At 38.2% G+C, this 27536-nt stretch overlaps 5 protein-coding genes across 6 annotated transcripts; 3 read left to right on the plus strand and 2 right to left on the minus strand.

The window, feature by feature from the left end:
* Positions 1-3844: 3844 nt before the first annotated feature.
* On the minus strand, positions 3845-14337 carry LOC125190840 (piezo-type mechanosensitive ion channel homolog). Of its 2 annotated transcripts, none has more exons than XM_048088247.1 (21): positions 14254-14337; positions 13847-13927; positions 13467-13626; positions 13091-13269; positions 12738-12894; positions 12442-12628; positions 12070-12185; positions 11844-11928; positions 11519-11734; positions 11257-11365; positions 11033-11161; positions 10730-10903; positions 10391-10624; positions 8659-10197; positions 6122-8580; positions 5643-6038; positions 5402-5560; positions 4764-5270; positions 4557-4698; positions 4323-4467; positions 3845-4238 (listed from the first exon to the last, which is right to left on the minus strand). In XM_048088247.1, the coding sequence occupies exons 1-21, from the start codon at positions 14300-14302 to the stop codon at positions 4103-4105; spliced, it is 7359 nt and encodes a 2452-aa protein (XP_047944204.1). In that variant the 5' UTR covers positions 14303-14337; the 3' UTR covers positions 3845-4102. The 2 variants fall into 2 exon arrangements, with proteins under 2 accessions (XP_047944204.1, XP_047944203.1); XM_048088246.1 differs by having other exon boundaries at positions 11257-11434.
* A 1606-nt stretch (positions 14338-15943) lies between these two features.
* On the plus strand, positions 15944-17755 carry LOC125187418 (protein RESISTANCE TO PHYTOPHTHORA 1, chloroplastic). Its single transcript, XM_048084007.1, has 4 exons — positions 15944-16275; positions 16873-17083; positions 17176-17345; positions 17437-17755. The coding sequence occupies exons 1-4, from the start codon at positions 15955-15957 to the stop codon at positions 17461-17463; spliced, it is 729 nt and encodes a 242-aa protein (XP_047939964.1). The 5' UTR covers positions 15944-15954; the 3' UTR covers positions 17464-17755.
* Positions 17756-18764: 1009 nt separating this feature from the next.
* On the plus strand, positions 18765-19969 carry LOC125187497 (auxin-binding protein T85-like). Its single transcript, XM_048084095.1, has 5 exons — positions 18765-18954; positions 19034-19140; positions 19246-19449; positions 19531-19598; positions 19683-19969. The coding sequence occupies exons 1-5, from the start codon at positions 18873-18875 to the stop codon at positions 19789-19791; spliced, it is 570 nt and encodes a 189-aa protein (XP_047940052.1). The 5' UTR covers positions 18765-18872; the 3' UTR covers positions 19792-19969.
* A 745-nt stretch (positions 19970-20714) lies between these two features.
* LOC125187496 (BSD domain-containing protein 1-like) lies at positions 20715-22196 on the plus strand. The gene has a single exon (XM_048084094.1). The coding sequence runs from the start codon at positions 20847-20849 to the stop codon at positions 21948-21950; it is 1104 nt and encodes a 367-aa protein (XP_047940051.1). The 5' UTR covers positions 20715-20846; the 3' UTR covers positions 21951-22196.
* Positions 22197-22528: 332 nt separating this feature from the next.
* Positions 22529-26991, minus strand: LOC125187495 (RNA demethylase ALKBH10B-like). The gene is made up of 7 exons (XM_048084093.1): positions 26254-26991; positions 24438-24568; positions 24217-24334; positions 23767-23871; positions 23548-23663; positions 23322-23476; positions 22529-23242 (listed from the first exon to the last, which is right to left on the minus strand). The coding sequence occupies exons 1-7, from the start codon at positions 26786-26788 to the stop codon at positions 22810-22812; spliced, it is 1593 nt and encodes a 530-aa protein (XP_047940050.1). The 5' UTR covers positions 26789-26991; the 3' UTR covers positions 22529-22809.
* Between the last annotated feature and the right edge of the window lie 545 nt (positions 26992-27536).

Raw genomic sequence — 27536 nt, forward strand, 5'->3', positions numbered from 1 at the left:
GATAAACATTTTCGGTGAGGAGTACCTTCGAAGCCCTACTCCCCAAGATTGTCGAATTTGATGCGGATGCACGGGGAGCGGCAGATGGGTTCCCCGGGATGTTAGGCAACATAGATTGTATGCATTGGGAGTGGAAGAACTGTCCAACCGCCTGGAAGGGGGCCTACACGACCGGCTACAATGGAAAGAATCCCACGATGATCCTCGAAGCCGTAGCTGATTACCAACTGTGGATCTGGCATGCGTATTTTGGGGTAGCCGGGTCGAACAACGACATCAACGTCCTGAACTCGTCGCCCCTCTTCAACGAGAAGTGTCAGGGCATCGGTCCAGCCAGTGTTTTAAAAACCGGTTTGGACCGGCCGGTCGGACCGGTTCGGCCGCGAACCGGTGACCTCTCCGGTCCGATTCACCATATAAAACCAGTGGAGCATTGAACCGTTTTGGACCGGGTGAACCGGCCGGTTGCACCGGAATCCGGGAACTGGTCGAACCGGTTACCAAATTTTTTTATTTTTAAAAATGAATTAAAAATCAATTGAAAAAATTTTTACACTAAACTTTCATTTCATATTAACCGATACTTGTATTGGGCCTATGAATTTATAAAAACTAGCTTAAAAAATCATTTGTGTCTTTCTTTTATAGAAGTATTCCACAAGATTGTTCTTTCATTTTTCAATGTGGGATGAAAAGTTTGTTTTATAGTCATCTTTTACAATCTTTTGCCTTTACTTTTTCAATGTGGGATGTAGTTTGTTTTGTTAATATGTACTAGTACTTCATATTATATCAACTATCACTTATATACTAATTGTATATTTATAATTAAAAGCTATATACATATTTTATATCATAACTAAAATTAATAAATCTTAATTAACTTTCAAATAAAGTTTTAATTACTAATGCTTAGATTGAAAATAAAATAACAAGAATATATAATGGGAGAAGTGTTCATAACATGAAAATTAATACATAGTATAATAAACATATGAATATGTATTTTTACATTACTAATATTACTCATTAAGAATTGGTATATATATGCTTTATCTATACTTATATATCTCTATATTATTTAAAATTAAATTATATATTGCATTAATGCTTGTTTATTTACATGTTTTGAAACCAAGTGTTTTATAATAAATATGTATTTAATTATATACTCATATATATATAAATGCTACAGTAAAACGGTTCGACCGATGGTTCGACCGGTTAGACCAGTTGAACCGTGAACCAGTAGCCTTGCCGGTTCGCTCGCCGGTCCGGTTTTTAAAACATTGGGTCCAGCCGTCTCATTTGTGGCCAACGGCAACCGGCATGATATGGGCTACTACTTGGCGAGATGGGATATACCTTAGGTGGCCTGTCTTTGTGAAGACGATCAGACACGCAAGTGATGAAATGAAGGCCTACTTTGCGGACACGGCAGGAGTCGGCGCGCAAGGACGTGGAGCGCGCATTTGGTGTGCTCCAGTCTCGATGGGCGGCAATTAAGGGTCCAACGCGTTTGTGGGATGTCGAATGCGTTTCCCAAATAATGTACGCTTGCATTATCATGCACAACATGATCGTCGAAGACGAAGGCGTACAACTGACTAGTTGGGCCAATGACGATGAAGCCGGTCCAAGCTACGAAACGGCCACCCCTAGCGTACGACGTGGGGTACCTCTCGATGAAGTCGGCCGCCTCAAGGAATATGCCGACATGCGCCAAGTGGATGCTCATATTCAACTCCAAAAGGATATAATTGAAGAGTTGTGGGCACGGAGGACTGCACGCCGATTGTTTTTTTTTCTTTATTATGTAAATTTTTTTTATCTATGTACCTTTTTTTTTAATGCAATTAATGAATTTTCCCGTATATGTCTCGTAAATTTAATTTCGTAATTTAATCGTAATTTTAATTCCGTAAATGTAGTATTTTTTGAATTATTTTTATTGCGGCTGGTCTATGGCTGGCCTAAATCTGATGTGGCAGGTGGATTTTTAGTGCTGCTGACGTGGCAGGGAGAGAGAGTGGCTGGCCTATTTGCATCGGTAAGGGGGTGACATTTTGATTTTTTGTTAGTGTATTTTGAGTGACACAATTCGTAACAATTTACATTTATTTGGAAAATCTATTATGAATCTAAAGGCGGTGTGTATCATGAAATGGAGCATTTCAATACTAGTACTTAATACAGAAAATGAATTACTTTCATTGTGTAAGTCTTAGAATTCAACCTCCTATCGCTAAGATTCACTTTAATTCATAAAACTGAGGTATGAAAATATTTCAAGGGTCTTTGGTTCATTCCCACCAAAACGTGGATAGTTTTGTAATTATTTGAATAAAAGTATAATTACAATTAATTTGATAAGTGTGTTGATATGTGTTCATTTCACTTTTCATAACTTGATATCTCAGGTTAACTAATGTGATTGTGTTGCTTCGAGTTTTAATAAATGTTCGGTAAATGTGAGTTAAGTACTTAAGTGGATAAATGAGCTCACATTTAGTGTAGTGGTATTACTTCTTAGGACTATTGGTCATTAAAATAATAAAAAAAATTAATCCAAATTTGGTATTTTCTACTATAAATTTAAAATTTTGAATACCTGGAAAATTTACTAACAAGACTTACTCGTTCATGATTTTTGTGGCTAAATTTTAAGTTTGTGAACTTCGATCAAAATTTGTGATTAGTTTGGGGTTATAGTTATAGACTTATAGGATAGTGATAAAATGCAAACTTATATATTGTACAAACTTCAAATTTTTCAACACATTGTCAACACAACATCAACACAGTGTAAAATATCAAGATTTTGATGTCAACACAAATATCAACACAATGTCAACATAGTGTCAATAATTGATACTACTGTATTGATATTTTTTGTTGCTGTTACTTTGTAATCTGTTGATATTTTTTAACGGTCCAGATTATAGTTTGGAGTTTTTATAAATTTAGAGTTTTCATTTGATTACATTTCTATAGTTATATGTGTATAAGTTGATAAAGTAGAGTAAAAAAATATAAGTTGATAAAGTGGAATGAAAAAATATAATAGTTGGCTAGTTACTGAAAATGATAGGAGTAAATACTGAATAATAGTAGTATCTTGTATCTCAAAAAATATGCAATAGGAAATCGTGGGCAACTCATGCGGTCCATCAATTCTTGATTTTGTCCATCAACAAATTAAATGCTCATCTTAAATTCCTTATATTTGGGACTAAGAAATAATTAATGTGGTGGATGGGCACAATATTCCCACATTTTTCGATGTCCACAATTTCAACATATTCACAATGCCCACAATTTCAATATATTCACAATTACTTAATCGAATAGCCACTGCATAATTTATTCAGAGTGATGTAGACTAAGCCTATTATTATCACAATTGGACCACGATATTATTTTTGCATATTGCTACGTTTAGGCCACATTATTCTAGTTATTTAGAGGATTTATTAGATCAAAAGTACGAAATTAAATACGATAGTAGTATTTGTATATGCGACCTCACAACTCAAATTTAATGTTCTTTCACCACAAGGAATGTCCAAGTTAGAAACAATTACTCTTCTTTTTCTTTTAGATTCTATTTCTATACATTGGGAGACTTTTACATCTAAAAAATCAAATAATATCGTGTTTAAAATTTAAATTTCCATGCCCAACCAAGAAGTGGCATTTGCAATTGGAAGTTTAATTTATTAGATCGACCAGCCCATATAATAATGTTCAATAAAAAGAGCCCAAATACATGGGCATCAGGGCATCTACTCAATTTCTCAAGTCCTTTAATTTTCATCAAACACATTTTTCAACAAAGAAAATATACATTTATGATCTCATTTTATTTTATGGGCATCTCATTATAACATATCTGTCACAGATCTTCCACAATTTACACGAAAGAGATTAGTAATCAAGGCTGCTTGCAAATGACTCATTTTGGCATTACAAAAATAAGCAACAAGCCTTTGCAAACCTAAACCGGCACGAGAACTGGACTTCAGCTCAGCTCTGATGCATCTTCAGCTGTAAGTTAGTCGATCCTATCGTCACATTCTGTCAGCATGTACAAGGGCCGTTGCTAGTCGGGCTTCGTGTACTCAAGCAACATATGAGGTGACCTGTAAATCTTCACGAGCGTCCAATACAGAACCTCCTCGACTCCAAGCTCCCCCTCTGCTCTTGCAGCGTAAATATCCTCACATATCGCTATTAGCCTGCAAGCGCGAAGGAAGCAAAATGGTCATATATGATAAAAGTTTCCTCTTTTCGTACACAGAAATTTTATTTGTCTTGTTTACCTGTCGCAGGAAGGAAGGTTCTCGAAGGGTATTCTCATTCGTAGGTCGGAGCATTGTAACCGGATGAAGCGGCCAACTGCTAGCACAAATGTGATGTAGAGACCCCAAATGCTGAATTTGCTCAAGGTCTCACCGAGAATTCCCTCTGCAATCATATGATTTTTATAGCACAAGCATAAAGAAAAGGTGTTTGTTTGGACAGTGCTTTTACATTGTAGGAAGTTGACTACTTACGTGGGGTTTCCTCCGAAACAACGACAGCCATTGGCCCTGACAAGCTACCACAACCATACGCATCCAAAGAGTTGACATCGTGGAAGGACCACCACTGGGAACTGCCATGATGCAAGACGAGGTCTGCTGTAACATCGCTCACCTGTTGATATACATCATCAGTTAGCTACTACTCCCCAGTCATATAACCAAATATTGGAAGCATACCTCCTGCTCGAAAGGCCTGACTTCTCCAGAGCCCGTGACCCTGAAAAATCTCGGATAAATGTTGGAAATCCTAAAGCTGTTCAAGGAGCCATTGAAGACCCCCTCGACATCTGATGGCTTTGGAAGGTCAGATGAGTCGATACTTCTTTCGTATTTCACTCTTTCCTTTCCCTTTGGCCGGTCCCTTGAAAGAACCCAAGAAAACTTCATGTCCATGTCGCTACTATTGAGAGACCGGACAAACTGCTTCTGGACAACTTCAGGGACGAGCCACAGTGTGCTCGCATCACCTTTGCAACAAATGAATTGAATGTCATTTTGATTGTAAGAGTCCAAGTAATGCTGGGGATCGAAATTCGCATTTTTGTTGAGTTCATCCCATCCTAGTCTCTCACAAAGAGTTGTCTGATACAAGGTCAGTCTTCCAGCAGCTGTCTTGATGTCGAACTGGAAACTGGCGTCATTGATTGGATTTGCTATATTTGTTGGATTGCCACTGCTGTACATCTATAAGACAACGACAAATCTCCATAAGAAATTTTTTATTAAAATAATGATAAGATGTCCCTTTCTTAATGTCTTATTCATAAAAATTGGCACTTTTAAGCCAAAGCAGCATACTGAGGAGATTTACTTACCAGCATTGGAGCCCAAATGACACATATCAATATGAAGAACAAACAGATGCCATTGCAAAACTTAGTCATCTGTGGTTGTTTATCTCCTTGTTTATGAATAGCTCTGTTTAGAACATTGTCGCACTTGACAAGGTATAAACTTGCATTGATGTCCTCCAACTGAAAACGATCACAAAATATCAACTTTTCCCTTTACAGAGACACACACAAACATATACTAATGAATGCTAGAAGAACTCACCTTCAACCAGTCATACATTGTCAATGACGTAGTCGTGCACGACCAATCTAGGACACATCTCAGTTCATACAGAAAAGGCAAGGCGCGATACAGCCTGTATCCTAGAAAATTGACATGAGAAACTTCACTCGTGAGGAACTGGCGATACAACGTGCTTTTGTAAGGAACACCATCTCGAATTTGCATTGCTTGTAATGCCAGAGATATTGCTTTCATAAGGTAGATTGCCCGAAGAGCGAAACCAGCAGCATTATGCTGGGTCGTATCTATATTCCAAGCATAATCAGAGACTGAACGCGTAGAAAGAATGAAGTTGAACAGGTAGAAGATGACTTTCCCCGTTGCAAACGAACATAGGTATATGATGCGATCAACAACAATCAAGAAAAAAATTACCTGCACAAGAGATATCAAACCATTTAAGGAACCAAACAACGATAGTGGTGCATTATGAAGAGAAAGAAGAAGACATTGCTTACCATTAGAATAAATACAAATTCTTTTGGGAACTGATCCTCGAGTTGATAATACTCTAGAATTTCACTTTTATTTTTTATAACGGACTGATAGAACATAGCAACCAGGAAGAAGACGATCAAATCAGCCCCGAAGATATATGCATAAAGATCAACTTCTCTCTTTCCACCTCCAATTACTGAAATCATAGGATACGGGAATCCAACTTTTTCAGCAAGTCCCATGCGTTTAGCTTTGAGGATCTGCTTTGCTACATCGGCTGCTGGAGTGAGAGAATTGAACTGCTCTGCTGGTTTACATTCGGTAAGTGGAGAGGCATAGACCACCTCAAAAACAGCTAATGTCACGTTCGCATCCTCAGTACTTTTCTCAATGCTTTGGATCTGAACCTTGCTGGCACAGATGCAGTTACCAGGCTTCTCACTTTTACAGTATTCCTCATGTACGAGCTGCAGCAGCCTATTTATTCCGGATTCAATCCTTTCTGGTTGAATTCCATCCTTCGGCCATGATTTGACATCCATAGAGAGCTGAACGAAGTATGGAGGAGATTCTGCTTCTTGTGTCAAAGATTTCCAGTATTTGGAACATCCACCAATGACCATTTCAACCGCTCGTTTTATTGATTCAAAAACCTTCTCCAATTTATCACTCCAGTCGGAACTGAAATCAATGTCATTTTGGTTGCGTAATCCCCATCGGGAATTCTTATGTCCTACCGAAAACCACTCACCATCTTTTGCTGTTATAGAGCACTGTATCAGAGTAAACAGATACACCAAAAACAGAGGCAGTAAACTGATAACGAACGATGATTTTATCTTTTTTGTTGGAAAGCCCCATTCATGCAGGTGTTCTGACTGGATGGTGAAACCACAATGCTGGATCATTATCTGATACAGGTACTGAATCAGAATGTAGAACTCAGTATAGATTAGCATGATAATCCAGAACACGTAGTTTGGCCCTGTGTTCACGCAGAGCGCATATAGGAACAATCCAGCCAAGTATACCATGGAAAGCAGACTGAAATTCCAAAGGAAAACCAGAATGAAACAACAGTAACAAACGACGTCGTTATTAGATTGCATGCGCGACCAAATGTGAGAGATGATCAGTCCAATCTGCAGACTTGCAGACTCTGAAGTTCTACTCTTCTCAGACTGCAATGATGAAGAGCAGCTTGAGTTTCTGTGTTTTGCATCTTGTGTCTGCCTCTCTTCCATGTCCGAGGTTTCACATAGATCTTCCGATGAAATGTTCAAAAAAGTTATGAGATTGCTGACTGCTTGGTTTCCAATTGACTGCACTTGGCAAACACTGTCACCTAATAACTGCACAGCAGAAGCCAGAGGGTTCTCCACCGATTGGTTTTTACCTCTTCTCGAGTTGTCTAAACTATAAAGAATATTTTCATCTGTGAACTCATCCTGATCAGTATCCTCACTAAGAGAAGCATCGAGTAAGCTCTTTGAAACGTCTAAAGATAATGGGTTTTCCACTCGAACGGTCCTGGTAGATTCATGCACGTTTAGTGGGAAGCCTGGATCAGGAACAACATTGCTGTTCTGTTTCTCAAGATTAACAAAGTCCTGCACATTGAGGGAAGCAGTTTTCCTCCTTCTCACTCCTTCACTACCAGGTGAGACACTGCCACGAGCAATGATGGATTTTGTACCATGGAGCTGAATCTGCAGGTTCAGCATCTCGGATTTCATCTTCTCCACTTGCAAGTTCCGCTGGCGTTTGTTCTCCTCAGCTTTGCGTATATGCTGCAGCTGCTCGTTCTTCCAAGCAGCCTTCTTCTCTTGCTCCCTCACAATCGCGCCAATTTGCTCCGCCTCAAGATATCGGAACACATAATCAAACTCCGAGGAAGAAAACATGTATGATTGGCATGAGACCAGGATGAAAATGATGATCTCAACCAAAACAGACCTAGAGGTAATCCGAAAACCATAATCATACTTGTAAAATCCTATCACCTCATATATATAATCAACAGTTTGACACTTCCCCGATCTGAAACCACCGATAAATGGAGACTGATAAGCCAGAGAGAGGAAAATCACTGTGAAATTGTAGACACGCAGGAAATTGAAGATATTGTTTTTCTTTTTCAGTATAGTGAGCCTCATGCGGAAGAAAATGAGAGCGAATCCGAGATATCCGAGGTGCAGAATGTCGTACTCCAAGGTTCCCGTTATCAACATCAACGCGAGCACTAGATCTAAGAGATGACAGTAGCAGTAAACCCTCAGATAATCGAAGAACGTCCACATGCTCTTGGTCTCAAATGAGAGGTCTCGCCAAACAAAAGCATTCTTACGCTGTGCAACCATCTGCTCGTATGTGAATGACCAGGAGAAGTTAAATGAATGATCCGAACGGAGTTTGAAACATGCGAGCATGAAGACCACAAAATAACATATCAGCATCCGAGGATCATCAACAATTAACCCTGCCAAAGATCAATGCACTTATTTTACATGATCAGCAAGACTTAGCAAAACAATACAAAGAATGTACATGTACGTACCCAGCCAGCATTTTTCACAGTACTGGAAGTATACACGTGAGTTCTTCCAACATTCGTGGCAACGTGCATTGGTCTCGGTCAAGACACGTTGGCTAAGGGGCATCATATTCTTCCACATGGCCAAGTATTCTGCTAAAAGAATAGTGGCAGAGAGAAGGACGAATATAGGCCACAGCTTGCTAATGGTGGGACGTGGCAACAAAATGCAGATCGCTATACAGGCAATGTATAGCATAGATATGGAGTTTAACAGAGCAAAACTGGCGAGTAGCAGTGTAATCATATTGATCTCAAGACCAAACAGGTTGAACATATTCTCAATCCAAAACTTCAAATAAACTTTCAGTGTTGTCTTCTGCATTTCAAATCTCTCTTGCCTCAAGGCAACAATCCTTTTCTTTTTCCAAATATGGTTCTCTGTAAGGGTATCCCAGATATTATCAAGTGAGTATTTTCTGTAGCTTCCACTTAGAGTGCTTCTGAGGGTAGCAAAATTCGGAGAATAATTATCGGCAAAACGCCTAGGAGACGACCAAAAGCCCTCTCCAGTCCTTTGTTCGGGCAGCTCATTTTCAGGTATGGGCTGGCTCTCCCCATTCAAAGATGAAATGGCAGTGAAATCGTCTCTTGCTGAAACAAACAAAGGGCAAGGCTCCTCTGATTGACCTACATACAAATGCAAACTAGGCATGCTTTCAAGCCAATGGAAAACATTATATTGAAGCGTGCATGCAGCAATCACGAGCACTTTTGCCCTCAAACCTTCTTGTAGGCCCTGGAAATTCGGTTTATAAACCATTAAGCCGAAGAAAATGGACAAATCATGGTGTTTCTGCCCAGGAAACATATTAACTCTTTTACCCCATATCTGAAATATATATTCAACAGTCACCAAGAACCCTGTGTAAGCTAGGAATGATTTAGATGGGATTCTCGACTCTTTAGGCATTGCTGAGCAGAGAACTAGACCGAGAAGGTAAAGAAAGCCGGATGCGCTTATTGGAGATATTGATGCATAGAAGAGAGTAACAAACAATATCTTCTGACTGTGCCATATCAGAAACCGTTTGACCAACCCCAATATTCCGGGCTGCAAAGGAGCTATATCTTCCGATTTCATGTGTTTGCTTTTTCTTCTTTCATAGCTGTAAAGCTGCATGACGATCATAATTGCTAGAGACTCTTGAAGATTGTCTAAAAGAGAAGCTTCAATAGTGTAACCGAAACAAACAGAGAGATCAATCTTTGTCGACATCCATGATTCAAAAGTGGGGAAGATGCCTAGCAAGTAGATGAAGATAAAAACTCCAATAGCGTATATTTTGAGGGGAAACCAGAGGCGTCGTTTTGTCTTCTCCACCAGCTGTCTGCCTGTGATCCAGATAAGGAGAAGGAAGATATAACCAAATGATATGTAATTTGGCCTCACTAGGTGCACGGCTATAAGGATGGTGAGAAACGCAATGTATGTTCCAAATGATCTGTATACAGACAAGAACTTCCTTCCGATAGCACTGAGATACAATGCCACCTTTCTCTCTGAAGACAAAAATGAGCAAACGGATAAGATTATTCACAATAGACTTGGAAAGCTGCCATAACTATGTTGTAAGGTCTCTAAGGTCTTATCTTTAAGCAAATTTTCTGTAAATGCTAAATCTAGGTATAGTGTCACCAACACGAAAACTAAATGGGAAATGTCAACAATTAACCTTGGATAAGGGTATAGTACCGTGGTCATGACTCCCGTAACAATCTCTGATATCCGAGTTGGTATACACTGTTAAAAGAACTGATTTGTTTAAACCGGCTTTCAGGATGCTGAATCCGACAGGAAGACAAGGCGTGTGCTGAACAATAGCAGAAAACGAGAACAACATATCAAATCCATGGTTATGAATGGCACAAAAGCATGCAAGCAGAGCTATCTCCAGACGGTTCCAGGGGCTGTTGGTTTCAACAAGACCTAGAAGTGCAGCATAAACAAGTAAGAAAGTAAGATGATGCTTGAAAGAAAAGATTAAAAATACGGGAAAAAACTATTGAACGAAGAGATAAAGAAATCTCAAACCTAGCTGTGATAGCACTTCCAAACTTATGGAGCTTTCCTGGTACAGTTTTGTGGAAACCAGATTTAGCTGAAGAATGTATAAAATCGCAAAATGAGCCTCACACAAAAGAATAAGCGATTGACGCATCCTTTTATCAATCTTATGGCTCAAAAGATAGCCAACAAAGAACATCACTGAAAAAAAGAAAGATAAGAAAACTAATCAGAATATTAAGCATTACAATACAGCGTACATATTCCAGTTTCACTACTTCATTATGTTAAAAACTAAATCAGAAATTCATATGTCAGAACTGAACATACTATAAACCGCATGGATGAAACCAGGTTTGGTGGCGATTAGGAAAATAAGCAGTAGCATTATTGGCCTAGAAGCTTTGCGCGTCACCCAAGCAATTGTAGCCACCACTAAGACTTTTGCACCTTCTTTCACTGAAATTACAAAAAAAAAGAGATTATCCATTTGATGTTTACGATGAAAATTAATTTAGAGTTAATGAAGATGATGGCAGAATAAGCACATCTACCTTCCTCGGTCTCACTCTCAGCAGAGAATCGCCCTTCCTCATTTGATAGGCACAGAAATACTGAATTACTTACAAGATTACCAAGAGCTACAAGAACCCCAAGACAAAACTGTGCTAAAAGGAAGAAGCCCGGTATCGGATAGTGCCACAGCCCAACCATCTCCCAGATCTCCATATCCTGAATAGATACAAGAACTTTCATCAATGCCTTAAAACCATAGCTATAAAACTAAAATTGAAGATCTAAAATACAAGAAAATACCTTGCCAAGTTTCCAGTTCACATATGCAAATGCCACATTGAAAATATATGTGCTCACAGCCCACAAGAGAATGAAGACGAGAAGCAGCCCATTCAAATGGTGAAGATGGAACACGGAAGGAAAAGCATACATAACGTACCCAACATATGCAAGTAATCCAAATGCACAGATACTTGCAAAGTGGAAGCTCCAATATGAAAGAGCGAACAAGGATATCTGCCATATTCACTCTGAAATTTCATTACTTAAGCAAGGAAAATACACATCACTACTAACATTTAGTATATTTGGTTCTATCCATTTATCATATTTTACAACTACGTACAGGGTAGCCATAAGTAAACCAGTTGATGCTAAAAATCCTGAAAATGGGTCCCCGTAATAGTATATTGGTATGCCTTACACCAGACCTGCGTCAATAGAAAAACTAATTAATTAGTGAATGTGATGTGCCATAAGATTTGCTAAAAACCAGAATGTAGCAGATAGACAACATTGTGGAATAGGACAGCTATATGTAGATAAGAAAAAAAGTTTTATTATTAACGCACCTCAACTGGCGAACAAAAAAAGAATTTCTCGAGGGAAGAAGTTGTTCTGTCAAGCTCCCTTCTTCCATGGACATTATGAATTCCGTGTCTTCCAAATCATGCTTCACACAAGAGAGCTACATACATATTTGAAGTCAGTTACTCCTTCTGCAAAGTAGAAGGATCATTGCCTTCTTCATGATATGCAACAGAAACTGAAAGTAATTGCATAAATTTGAGATATGATATCATGTTAGCTAGGGATTATAAGTTTTTTCAGTAAATGTTTTGAAATGACATGCAATGCATAATGAAAGGCCAGACCCTGATATGTTGATCATAAGCAAAATGGCAAAGTTGGTCGAGTTGGTAACTAAGTTGACAAAAGCATACCATATAATAGAAGACCATCAGGGAAGTACCAGAACATATTTGCTGCCAGTCAGAATCCAGAGAAATTTTGTACAGACCAATAGAATCACAAATCACTTGAAACATATTTGGAAACCGGACAGGGAGCTGATATACATAAAGCAGGCTAATGACGAAACCAGCATATGACCAGAGCAGTTTCCACCACCTACAAGTCAAGTTTAAGAACATAAGCTCTGATGCAATTGAGTCCTTTCATTTATCCAATTATGTTTATAAACAGAGACTGCATCTGTAACTATGAAAGGATGAAATACCTGAACAGACCTAAAAAGTTGCTTGTTAAAGACCAATCAACAAGACCAACACAGCTGCAAATGAAAAACGGTAAAGATAGCCAAGAAGGATAGCTGATCCCGGAGACCAATTGAACAGCAGGCAGCGAGAAGCAAGAAGCTAACCTAACATGATAACCTTCATTTGTGGAAAAAGAATAGACAAAGAAACTATATGAGATGACTGTGTAAGTTTGAAATAGAATATTACTAGGAGTATTTCACTAATGAAATTGAAGATGCACAAAATGTACTATATAAATTGCATGGCTAGAATTTGTTTCTGTCAGACAAATACTGAACAGAAGGAAGAAAGCCCAGTCAACTTGACGAACCTATTTGATTAATAACTGAAGATATATAACCCCAGAAAGAATCCTGTAAGCCACAGAAAGAACCTCCATATTCTATAAAGCCGAATTTGTTTCTATTGATCTCAGTTAGAGCAACGAATCCAACTAATGATTCTACAACCAGGAAATAAACGACCTTTGGACATCTCCATGATTGAAACCTGAAAATGCATGACACATTAAAACGTTATCAACAATTTGCGTTGATATACTAGGGTATAATGAAGCAGTAAGGATATCGTCCTATATTTTGCTTGAAACCTTGTGATTGTACAATTTTACACCTTAGTTAATTGTTCGACATAACTACTTGCATTCACAAATTGTAGCAAAATTTTGAAATTTTAAGAAATCTTACTTCATTAAACCTAGTAGCTTTATCCACCAGGCATCTGCCATGCTCCATTCCGGATCCCGAGTAGCACATAGAGCAAGAAAAACCACTTGCAAAAATATAACAAATACCGCGAATATGAAAACAAACCATAAGGATAGAACCCTTCCTTTGAATCGAAACCCTGCACCAAAGAGAAAATGAATAGGAAGAACAGAGACATGATTGGTTGGTAATGCAATAAGACTATCATACAACAATGCAGAGTCATGCAATCACAGTAAATATGAGAGATGCAATCATTTTTGAGAGAAATGAAAAAGTACACATAAAATGTATTATGCCAACAAGTAAATTTATGACAAAGTGGGAGTAGTATTCAAGTCCAAAAGCCAAAGCTCTACCTCTTTTTGGGGCGGTAAATCGCAAAACAAGAGAAGTCGTCAAATTAATGAACGAAATCAAGCTCCAATTCAGTAACCCGGCTGCAAAAACCAGAAAGATGGTAATAAGAATAGGATCAAAACTAGAAAACTTTATAAATGCATATAAACATGAAATCATGCACACCAACTTACGTATATCCTAAGAGGCTAATCCCAATTTATATTAAATCCCAAATTTATCATAAAACGTTGAAAAAATCATAGGAAAATACGATGAGTTGAAACTATGATTATAATCCTTAAGCAATCTTGCAGCACAACAAACGAGCTACCAAAATATTGAATTTCGACATATATAATTCCTGGAATCATCACAATAATACATTTGGTATTGTGATGAACAAGAGAGAAAATTGATTGAGTACCTGTCAAAAGAAGAAATGGCAACACAAACCCACCCAAAATGCTTGCCATAATTGCGCCTTTTCACCATGCAATCTCATATTTTCTCCATATTCCGGAAAAAGCTACGATTTTTGCATTGCCATCATCATCATTATTATCATAAGAACTAGAAGGGGAAAATAAACCAAACCTATCTGATCAAGAAATAGGTATTTGAGCAAACAACAAGAGTTTTCGACCTAGGATTAAATATCGTTGCCGTTCATTCAATCAAAATGACAAGGGCACTAAATTCAGTTTATCGAAAATATTTACATAAAAATATGATGTAAATTGATAATTTTCCACTTATATATAGTGTCGTCATGATCATGAAAAGCCAAAAATAACATTGGACTCAAAGTTGCTACACTAAATAATTGCACCAAAAATTATGTGTGTAATACTACCATTAAATCGGTACAATGTTTGTTTGAGAAAATTAGATAAGTTAAGCAATTAATTTATGAATATTTCAATTTACATCATATTCCACCAAAATCTATGGAATATGATTGTTGCCTTGTTGGGAATACTAATGCTATCCTTGCCGCTTGAAGCTCGCAATTATTCAATTATTCAATCACCCACTAATGTCATATTTAAGTTATTTTGATGCTTTTAACTCAAAGTTTGACTATTTTAGACTTGAGTAATTATTATACATGTGTAACCTGTTTCATGCGAATATTAACAAGTGGAGTATTTTTCCCAGTTGATATAATTACAAATTAATACTCATTGTTTAAATACTTTATGAATCAACTTGGCCCTTGAATTTACTTGCACACTTTTATCTTATGAACTACTCCCTTGTCCCCGACTAAGAGTCACACTTTTTCATTTTGGTCCGTCCTCAATTAAGAGTCACACTTTATTTTTACCATAAATAGTAAGTAGATCTCACATTCCACTAACTCAATCCACTCACATTTTATTATAAAACTAATATAAAAAAATGGGTCTCACATTCCACTAATTTTTTCAACTAACTTTTCTTTACATTTCTTAAACTTTATCACAGTCGGACACGAATTTTAAGAAATACTCTCTCCGTCCTACATTTAGAGTCACTTATTGTTATGACTCGGATTTTAAGAAAGAGTTGAAGTGTGTAATAAATGAAGTGAGATGGTGGAGTGTGTAATAAATGAAGTGACATGGTAGAGTGCGAAATAAATGAAGTGAGATGGTGGAGTTGGTTGAAGGTGGGTCATTTTGACTTTTGTTTTGATTTATTTTAATGTAGATAATGACATTTTCATGTAATTTTGATGAAGAATGGGGTAAAATTGTATGACCAAATATGGAAAATTATAAAAGTGACTCTTAAACTGGGACGAATTTTTATGGCAAAAAGTGATTCTTAATCTGGGACGGAGGGAGTATAATGGAAATTGAGTTAGAAAAGATTGGTAGGGTATGGGTCCTATTTTTAAAATATTAGTTTTATAATAAAATGTGAGCAAGAATAAGTTAATGGAATGTGAGGTCTACTATTAAAAATGATAAAAATTGAAATGTGACAAATTTTATGGAAGGGGACGAAAATAGAAAAAATGTAACAAAAATAAGCCCTGGTGCCAACCGCCAAGAAAGAATAACAATAAGAATTACAACTAGAATTAATGAATAATTGTGCACCTAATACAAAGCAGCAAACGACGTCGTAGGAATGAAGAATGTTCGTTCGTTTCCAAGTAGAATCCTTGTCTCACCTCACAGGGATTATCATCAACATGAGCGCTCTAACCTCATCCTCTCTCTTCAACTCTCATATTTCAAGATTACCTTCATCATTTTCAAACCCAACAAGTTATTCCATCAGGATTGGGTTTCCCATCAAGATTCCCAGAATCCGAGCGAGTTCAAACGAGCTAGACATCAAAACAGACCAAAAATCTGAAGAAGATGTTCAAGAACCTGATAATGATCAAGGAATTGAAAATGGAAGCAACAATTCAAGTGGGACAACATCAGCATTAGATAAAGATCTCAAAAAGGCCAGTCATTTCTCTGTTTAATGATGCCTCTGCTGTTTTTTTATCTTAAAAATTGAGCTGAAGTAGTAACCTCATTCTTGTGTTTTTTGATGATTTCTGTGTTTACTTATCTCTAGAAGATGACTTATTTATGCACTAGAAAATACAAGGATGTTTGCTTTCTCGTGGTTTGGGCAAATGAATTCAATTTTGAGGGGGAGAAAGAATAAGAAAAAAACAATTGAAGCATAATTTGATTATTTATTATACTCCTATATTGTTACAGGATACAGGTTTCTTGTAGAAATTATATCACTGTAGTTTTGCTAAAGAAAATTCACACACAATCACAAAGATATGAGATATGGTAGATGATATTATTTCACAAGGCTGTTGCTTGGATAGAATAATCACATCTTTTGTCCTCTATGAGGGAAGAATTAGATGTATCCATTATGTTGCTATATATGATCATAAATTTGGGTATGGATTGCCACAACAAAATTGAACCAACATACAATCATAAGTGAACGATGTTTTATCTTGTCAGATCGAACGCTAGAGAGCTGCTGCATGCGTCTGTTTCTCATTTCGTTTGTGCATTACTACTATCTTCAGGTAGTCCAAAAAACTGCAGCGACTTTTGCACCGAGGGCTTCCACTGCATCCAAAAACCCTGCTGTGCCAGGCACGGTTTTATACACCGTGTTTGAGGTTCAAGGATACGCATCTCTGTTGCTAGGAGGAGCTCTCTCCTTCAACCTCATATTCCCATCAAACGAGCCAGATCTATGGCGCCTGATGGGCATGTGGTCCATATGGATGTTCAGTAAGTACTGCTGCTTCACATCTGATGAAAAATCTTCGTATATTCAGTCAGTTTCCGAGTTGATAAAGGTTGTTTTGTGTTGCTGTTTTTAGCTATTCCTTCCCTTCGTGCACGGGACTGTTCCAAGAACGAGAAAGAAGCTCTCAACTATCTTTTCCTCCTCGTTCCATTGCTCAATGTCACGATCCCATTTTTCTTGAAATCATTTGCAGTCGTCTGGTCTGCAGACGTTGTAGCCTTCTTTGGGATGTATGCTTGGAAGGTAGTATGTCATTATATTGCCAACATTTGCATCCCTGCCTTTCTAAGTCGTCCTTGTTAACGTATGTAAGTTTGGATATTTTGTTGTGCAGCTCGGATGGTTTTCGCAGAGAGAGTAGAGTAGGGCACCAATGTGGGATAAATACATTCTACAGCTTCTTGATTTGTTAAGCAACTTGGCTTTGGAGCACTCTGGGAATGCTTTGTACAGAGATTGAAGTATGGTGAGATGATTGATAATGATCGTTGTAAACTGGAGTACTCCTAAGATGTAAGAATATGGAGATTATATGTAGGCACTCGTGGTAGATATTCAACAAATTGAGGTGTTCAATTCTTGTTGCAAGAACATCTTTTTGTTCTTGGAGCAATCAAATTTTAATTACAAGTAAGCATCTGTTTTATGATTAATTACATCAAACCCTGCAATGCCATTCACCACATTTAACTGTCGTTGAATAATTTTGTTGTCAACGATGGCATAAATAGAAATTCGTTCTTTTTTAGTCTGTTTCCTAAAAATAGAAACTCTCTATTTTAAGAAATGGATCTCACAATTCACTAACACTAGTTCTACTACTTTTTTTTTTCTCTCCCTCTTAGTTTACATATTTTTTTCTTTCTAATTTATTTTATCATTTTTTATTAAAATATGTGTCATTCCCAAAGTTCCTATTTTTAGGAAATGGAGTGAGCTATAACTTTACAGATTTATGGGGCTGAATAATTTTTTGTTTTTGAATTACAAACATCATAATTTTGTTATCTTAAATTAACAATATTTAAATAAATTTACTAATTATGAAAAGATAACAAGAATTACACAAAACTATTAGTGTGAGCAAAATACAAATAATTAAAGCACAAATGAATAATTACTAGCTAATAATTTTAGCCATGACAAATCCACAAAATAATTGGAGAAAATCATTGAAAAAAATACAAATGAATTAATAGCCATGAGGAAGCACAAGTGAAATAACTAATTACTACTCCTACTAGCTAATAATTTAGCTATGACAAAATCCACAAAATAGTAGTAGTGACCCTGAGTAAAACACAAATGAATTTGAAGCTATGAAGAAAATCCATCAACAAAAGCAAAAAACATGTTTCTTGACCAATCGTACAAATTGATTATTAATTAGGAATATATGCATATACTAGTACTCCTACTATATAGTGGCATTTGAAATGGGTGGAATCCATGGAGAACTTGAGAAGGAAATGGCTTCATCGCATAATTTGTGGTCTATTTATGAAAGTTGTTGAATAGTGTGGAAAATAATTTTAATATGAGGGCCACATCCCAATACAATATCCATGGGCTTTTAATACACACCAACCACTATATTAGATATTTTTCTTAATGTAGGCCGCAAATGCAATAGAGGTTAGCCCACATTTCATTGACCAAGTATTGTTATCAATATTCTCAAAGTAAAAAAAGTACTAGTTCCTCTGCTTTTTACAGTGAGCTTGAAAAAAGAGGCAATTTCAGAGACACAGATCAACACTCTCAAAAATAATGGCCCGCCGCCGATGGTACATTTTATTCACTTCCCTTTTGTTCTCCGCCGCCGCCGAGGCTTCACGTGGTGCAACCGACGGCAAGTTTCTTTAATTAATCTATTTATTAGTTTTGACATTTATATTTCTTGGTGTTTGATTGTTGTTGGTGGAAATTAGGGTTACCTATTGTGAGAAATATGAGTGAGATGGCTGAGGATAGCTACGGTCTTCCTGGTTTATCTCACATCACCATTGCTGGTTCAATCATGCACGGTTTTAAGGAGGTGTCACATCATTATTTTCATAACTTTACTACATTTTTGGATAAGATAATACTACACTGCATAGCATTTAGAAGAAAAAGAAATGGTTTGTGATGTGTTGTATAGGTTGAAGTGTGGCATCAAACACTTGGTCCAGGAGCAGGAACACCAATTCACAGGCATTCATGTGAGGAAATCTTTGTGGTTTTAGAGGGCAGTGGCACTCTTTATCTTGCCTCTAATTCACATCTTAAACATCCTGGCACCCCTCAACACTTTCCCTTTTCCTCTAACTCTACGTTTCACATTCCCGTAGACAACGCTCATCAGGTACACCTACAAATCCATGTGTATTCATGAAATAATAAAATACGAGGTGAATGAAACCATCTTTTGTATTTTCCACCACAGGTTGTGAACACCAACCAAGATCAACATTTGAAGTTTCTAGTTGTCATAAGTAAGCCGCCCATGAAACTGTAAGCTACTCTCTCCCCTTTTCTCACTCTGTCTCCTGTTACAAGTTAAACAACAGTCTATAATTACTCGATTTTTGAGTTCAGGTTCGTATATGATGACTGGTTCATGCCGCACATTGCTGCCAAATTGCTATTCCCTATTTTTTGGGACAAAGAGAGTTATCAATCGCCTCAAGTGAACGATGAGCTCTAAAGCTCAAAGCTTCGGAATTTGATCCACTCTTGTTTCTGCAAATGTGTTTCAGTTGAGAAACTTTACATTTCCCTTATTTGGCACAAGTTCATCTGTAATAACCAGTTGAAAGTAGGTATTCCTGTCAACTCATATAAATTTGGGCTGTGTTTTACAAAAGTAATGTTTCCTTCTACCATTATCTTGTCTTCTATACTAAACACTATTCCTATTCATCAAGTGAAATTTACAGACTCTTCTACCTATATGCCTGATCTCCTTTTGGTTGACAAGCTTCGACGATCTGCTTGTTTCTCAGCAACGATGACATAGAATTCTGCACCAAGCATCTTCATGCACATCAAGATTCATAGATCTACTCAAATCAACAATTTTTGTATAATTTCTATCGTAATCATGAAGACAATCATTATTTATAAACGATGAGCTGAAGTCTTGATGCGATGCAGAATGATTTACTAATACTATTCTTTACATACTTCTGGCTTCTTGCTTGTAATTGCAAGCAACAATCATGTTGGAAGCCACGAACTTCAGCCAGAACCAAAGCATCTCTTGTTAGGAGAAATAGAAAGAGCAAAGTGTCAAACATAGCTCTCTTCTCAGCTTGGCAAGCATAGATACGATCTTACATAGATGACATCAATCTCTTAGAATATGCCCTGCATGTTAAGTTCATCGACTCTGGAAACAAAGAGCTGATATGCATTCTCAATTATTGACTTAATAGGCATTGATATTCTTAATCTTTAGATGCAAAGACATGTTTCAAAAAACTAGTAGAAAATCACTTTGTGAACATGTTTCATCCAAATGCATTGGAGCATTCACAGGCATAACTATAAACATCAGTAAATCAGTAAATAAATAAATTAGTGATTGCGCTTAGTTATTGTATATAACATTTTGATAACGTTGATTGATAATTTTCACCCACCTTTTTAAATTTTAAGAAATTTTATAGTAGGTTGATTTCAATTCAATTCGTCCTCTTCTATTTTAAATCATTTGTAATTATAACAGAATCATCAAATTCAATTGCTGGGTCTGACGCCATGAATTTCGTCAAATCCATAATCTCAGACGGTCAGGAAGCTCCCACTTCCGAATCCGACCCGGATTCTTCCGGCGGGACGAGCAACCCCAACGACGCCGCCGATGCCTGGAGTTTTGGGGGTTTTATCAGATCTGTCTCCATGCAATCCGAATCCGTGATCGAGTCGTACCGCAAAGATCTCCAGGAATTCGGGTCGGGCCTGAAGAAAGAGACGGAAATTCTCCGGGATACGGCCAGCCGCGCCGTCAAGGACCTGCCGTCTTCGCTCGACGTGGTGCTGAAATCCACGGTCAGTATAATCAACAAAGAAGCCCTAAGGCTGTCTTCCGACGGCGAGCCCGAGGCGCTGGGCGCCAACCGAGCCCTCAATTCGGGCCGGTACAGTCGTTTCGAGGCGCAGCTGAGTGCGATGCAGAGTGATTTGAATACTTTCTGCGTGGAGCCGGAGGATGCGGCGGATTACGGGAAGTGGAAGCTAGGGTTTGAATTGGGCGATTATGAGGATCCGATCGAGGGCTTGATTGGGGAAGATGGGATTCTGGAGGGTGCTTATTCGAAGGCCGTTCCTAATGTTGTTGATCGGGAAACGTTTTGGTGTAGGTACTTTTACAGAGTGGAGAAGCTCAAGCAGCAAGAGAAAATGAGGGCGAGTATCGTGAAGATGGCGGTTTCCAATGATGAGGAGGAGGATTTGTCCTGGGATGTCGATGGTGATGATAATGATGCCGATGATGGTGGTGGTGGTGTAGCTAGTGATGAGAAGTGCAAAGGCAAAACAGAGGCTGCTGTTGTTGATGGGGAAAAGGGCAATGTGATTGAGTTGAGTAAGAAGAGTGGTGTGGATGAGGGAGAAGGGGAGAGTGGAATAGTTGATGGAGATGAGAAAGTTGGGGTGGAGGAGGTGGTGGTATCGAATCATGATGATATGGGGTGGGATGAGCTCGGGGACGTTGGTAGTGGCGATGAGGGGAAAACCTCAGCCGCTGGTGGTGGTGGGAGCCCGAAGAAAGAGGACATCCGGAAGCGGTTGGTTGTGGAAGATGATGATGATGATGATTTGAATTGGGGTATTGAGGATGATGATGAGCCCTTGAAAGCTTGATCTTGATGCCAGATAACTGTTTAGCAATGTAATTATGAATTTGCAGATGGCTAGTGGAATTCAGTAAAGGCTTCTGCTTCAAGTATATATCATTAAACTGATTATTGATATCATCATTTCTCATTGTTTGCATTTCTTTGTGAATGAATGTAATGAACCTATTGGTTTCCATTTGTGGTGAAGTTTCACTCTTTTCAGTTCATGATCTATTAATGGATTACGCTCTGGTATCAGTGTTTCCATGGATGTTGAGAGCACTTGTGATTTTGTAACTTTTCTTGCAGGGTTGACCTTTCATTAGTGCTTACACAGTGGTTCCTATATACACTACGGTCGACACCCAACATGAATGAATGTAAACCAGACAATGAAATGTCCCACTTTTGGTGGATCTGAGATACATAAAAAAGACAGTGTAAAGTGGAAGTAAGGATTAAAGTTACATGAATCCTGACATTTTTCGAAAAGTAGTGCTACTTTTTAACACTAAATCTGGTACCCATGATTAATCTGGACAACATATTGTGTCTGATTTCAGATTGTATATTGAAGTTGAATAAAATGTGGATAATCTAAAAGACAAAAAAAGAAATACCTGCTTCCTCAATATATCATAATCCCCCAAAAGAAAGAAATTCGATACAATATATAACCCTATCAACAACATCCTCTTGGCTTCAGGTTCAACTCTTTCTGGAGCCTGTAGCCTTGACCATGGATATATATGATACCAACATTAACACCCTAGAGCTGTCTACAAGAAAGAAAGAAATAAAAAGAGAAAGCAGCCTCGTTTCTCACCAAATTACTCTAGAAAATGCAATACATAACTTACAACAAACATCTTTTAAGACTTGTCTCACTTCTCATTTTTTTTAGCATCGGTTGGGGGAGGTAGAGCCAGAAACCGGCCTCTCTGGGCACGCGGTGGGAGATGTTTTGCATGCTTCCGCGAACCAACATTCCATGGCAAGAATACCCCAGTACCGCCACGTTGGATCTTTCTGGGATTCACAATCACTGGGCGCATGGGGGCGGCTGCTAACATTACAACGGGAGAACGGACAAGACCCCATCTGGGCATCATATTCACCGGCCCATAGTTATTCGCCATAGGGACACCAGGTTGCCATACAGTCAGTGCTTTGGATGAAGTGGTCATCTCCGATGATGCATGGCTTTCTATCTCCGCTCGGACTCTGAAGAAAGTGATGCTCACCCTCTTGTTTGGAGAGGAGCACATGACGTGTCTTGCTGTATCCGAGCTATTTCCCCTCATCACTAAAAGAGACCTGAGGAACTTCTCAAGTAAAAATTCTGCTTCTTATTGTTTTAGATGGATGTTTTGAAATTTACAAAGCTCATACATACCCTTCTTTTGGAGAGAGCATTAGAGGCCCTCTGTAATTCCCTTCACCGTCGTTCACAAGCATGCGGCCAAAGGCCATTGTTGATTCAGAGAGGAGGAGGGTAGAAAGAGGCTGCTCCAGGTGGGGTGGTTTTAGAAAAGGCTGAGAAAATTCCCCCTACGAAAAAAATCAAATGAGATATTGATGACAATTTAATTCAAGAGCCAAAGACTAGGACACCTAAATACCTCATCAAAGAAGTTGATGATGCAACTGTTTGGTTTCCTATTATTTGGGAGCAAACGCCACTGAATCAAGTGATCAATTACACCTTCAAGAAGAGCTGGTATCGGCTCAATATAGTCTGCAGATAGATTTACCGGACAATCAAAACAAAAACATTAGTACTGGACCAGAAAGCAGCAAACAGCAGAGTTTTATAAATCTGAAAAGAATGCTAAGCATACTTCTTTGAAATGTATCTTTAACGTGCCCGAAAATGGGAACACCAAGCTGAATTAACTCTCTCTTGTTCCCTTTCGTCTGCTGATTATATAAGATGAAGGTTTCTCCTGAAACCAGTATGAAATATTAAATTAGACCGGGTTGAGAATAAAAGAATAAAAGAATAACTTCATTCTGACGAAATATGTGACTGTGCATAGCAAGCTGTGAGTAGGAAAGTTTATAGGGTTGTGCATATTCAGTATCTTCATTTATTGGCAAAAAAAAATTTGATTCAAAGGCAAACATACTATGCTATTCATATAAAAATAAATTTCATTCTGAAAGTAAAAACAGATTCCCAAACCTTTTCAAGCAAACCTATAGAAGATGCCCTTTACAATCTCATAACTTCCGGCCCAAAAGGAAACAACTAGTTTAACTATAAAAGCATCACGAATCACATGATCCACCTGAGAGTTCACCATTCTGACCAGCAACTCGGAGTTCATTAACAAAGTCATTCAATTTAGATAGTTCGGTATCAGTGAATATGTCTTCATATAACTTAAGACCTCTAACAACATTCACCTGCAATTTGTAAGAATCCATTAGTTATCCTGCTTGCCACCGAAGCATCTAGAACTTCCCAATGCAAGAAAAGAGATGGAAAAGCAATCAAGAAAAGACTTACCATGTGCCCTTTCACTGGTTCCTTTGCTACAAAACCTTTTGTCATCTTTATCTCAGCACGACGTGCCTCACACTGTTCATGGTTAGAACAGATATCAACAGACTCTGAGAAGGGTTGCACTTCTTGGGACCCTGGTTCATTTAAAACGTCATAAAAACTTATTTATCGTGCAATCCTCGTTAATGGTAGCTACTTTACTAGTAAAGTACAGTGCACAATAAGCATTAAATGGGGCCTGATAAATTAGTTAACCAGAGCCGCGTAAATGAAATGGGAAACCATTTATGCTTATTTCATCCATATTGCCATCTAATGTTGTTCCTACCTATTAAAATTATCTCGTATTCCAAAATTAACTAAAACTGACAGAATGGCACTTAAACTGGGCTGGCCCTTTGTTGAGAAAATTAAGCAAGGCACTGCAATGTGTGGAGCCAACAATATCCATCACTGGTGCCGTTCAATGTTCATAAAGAAGCATTCATTTCTCTTGGACTAACAAATAACAGAATAGTGCACTTCTAAATTCTACAGTTGTACTGCCACAGAGAAAAAAAATGTTTAATTTTTTATATGTCCTTTACCTCCTCAGGTATTCCCCTAGTCCTGGACTCTCTTCCCAATTCCCATGTATATTACTTGAAAAATAAGTAAATAAAGGGTGGAACAAAAATATAACATCATTTCCCTTTCACTACCATTTGCAACATTCTGATCTTTTTGGTAAGAACAAAAAGATACGATGGCGCATATTTGCTGTACTAAGAGGTCCACTATAACATGCCCAGACAAATTTTATAAAAGGAAAAAGTAAGGAGTGCCCTGCACCTTTTGAAGAGCACTGAATAGTGAATGGGCATAATTTTTTAGGACTTGAAATAAAAATTTTAATATTGGCACATGTTCCATCTTCCATGCCACAATTGGAATATATTTGACGCACCAAATAATATTCCAAGTTCGCTATCGCATTAAAAACCCCTATTTACAGGTGGCGAGTTGAGTGAGACGAGTTAACACAGCGAGTTCCCTAGAATCAAGGAAGAGTCAACATTGGGATCCGAATATCCCATGAGAGGGTGGGAGCGGACGAAGGAGCAGTGGGCCAAATAGAGGGCGACAAAACCAACTAGAGGCAGCCACGCCTTGCGTCAAAGATCGACGGCTGAAACCACGCCTCTCATCAAATAAGTCAAAAGAGTAGGCACCCCACGCATCTCCAGGTGGACCTTAATTAATTAATCTATTTCGGCTCCTCGAACCAGATTGCCATCCTTACTCTTCAACTAACTCTACATTTCCTCGATTTTCTAAACAATCACTCTAGAAAATAACAACAAATTTAAACCCGTTGAAAACGAGCGATATACACTCAACTTATGCCTGGATCTGGTTTTAATTTTTGAGGCGTAAGATTTCGCTGTAAACTAGTAAATGCTGACCAATTGTAATTACTATCTCATTGAATCAGTTTATAATTAAATTTGACAACTGCGGCGTAAGTGGTGAATGACAAATTTGGTATCCTATTCTGAATAATTGACAGCGAAATCAAGCCAAAATGTGGTACAGAGATAGCCACATCAACCTGGAAATTCTAGACTCTTTCTATTTCATACGGTCTAAAACACAATTAAACAGCAGGGAAAAAAATTCATAATTCGCTTTAATCATAAGAGTAATTGATAGTTTTAACGCAGTAATCGATGTTTGATTTAAGTGAAACCAAAATCAATGTTGAATTTGCAAAAAACAGAGACGAGAAGAATGGATTAGAATTTTAGAAATACAGGATCGAAGAATCGAGACAAGTTACCTGTATCTGTAATTTCTGAAGAGAAATCTTCATCAACTACTTCCCCTCCGCCATTTTCATTACTCGCCAATGAATTTTCCTGATTACTGTCTATCTGTTTCTCTTTCTCGTCGATCGCCTCTGCACAGTCACCGTTCACCACTTCCTGAGGCTTCTTCGCCTCCAGGTCATTCTCCGATCTCTTCTTCTCCACCACCTTCTTCAGCTCCGCCGTAACGTCGGCGATGGAAAAGTACTTCTGCATCTGAAGAATCGGAATCCAATTCAACCTCCGGCGGTGAATCGCGGCGAAAGCCGATTCGTATGCCGCAGCGGAGGCAGAGCCGTCCTCCAGCTGCGTCAGGTGGCTGCAGAGCGCATCAATAACCGCGTTCGCCGCAGCAAATTCCCCGCGGAACCAGGCAATAATGGCGTCCTTGGCGAACGCCTCGGACGCCGCCGTCATCATCGGCAACTGAGGCTGCTGAACCACCATGGGTTTCATGGCCGCCCGATCGCGCTGCACTGCTGCTGCTACGCCCGCTGCCGCCGGCATTCCGAATAACCTGGTCAGCGTATAACCAGAGATTCTCAGGACCGAAATCTGGATGGTCAGTATCGTATTTTGATCGTTGCGACTTTTCGCTGTGTTTTTGTATGCAATTTTGTTTATGGAAATATAACTGTGAAATGTATTCGTCTAGAATTTGTAGAGAGCGGAATAAAATTGAGAGGAAAAGGTGGTGATGAAAGCGAGGGTTTGGGGCGAGGGAGGTTTAGGTGTATATATATATATATATGCGCGGTGGAAATGCCCGTACCCGTGGGACCATCGGCCGATGTGTCACAACTGTATTAATTAACAATATTAGGTGGCAGTATTAATTAATAATTGAGGTCTAAACAAGGTTGATACTATCATACTACTACTAGATATAGTAAATCAAATGTCATATGGAAATGGTGTAGTATTATTTCATCCGTTGGAGTTATTTTGTCATTTTAATACGTTTTATAATAATAGAATTATTTTTCTTTTCATTAAAATTTAACATATTTTTCCATATTTACTTTGTTATTTTTTACTGTACTTTTTTCTTCTTCATCACACTATCTTTTTCATTTTCCACTTTATTCTCACTTTACTTAATTCACCTGACGCAATTTTTCTTAATCTCCGTGCCGAAAAGAAACGTCTTTATTACTATGGAACAGAGGAAGTACTAGTTTTATAAGAGTACGTCACATTTGGTGTGACACGAATTTTTAAGAAATACTCCCTCCGTCCTCGAATAGGAGTCTCA

The sequence above is a fragment of the Salvia hispanica genome, chromosome 5, assembly GCF_023119035.1.
Source record: "Salvia hispanica cultivar TCC Black 2014 chromosome 5, UniMelb_Shisp_WGS_1.0, whole genome shotgun sequence".
NCBI classification, from domain to species: Eukaryota; Viridiplantae; Streptophyta; class Magnoliopsida; order Lamiales; family Lamiaceae; genus Salvia; species Salvia hispanica.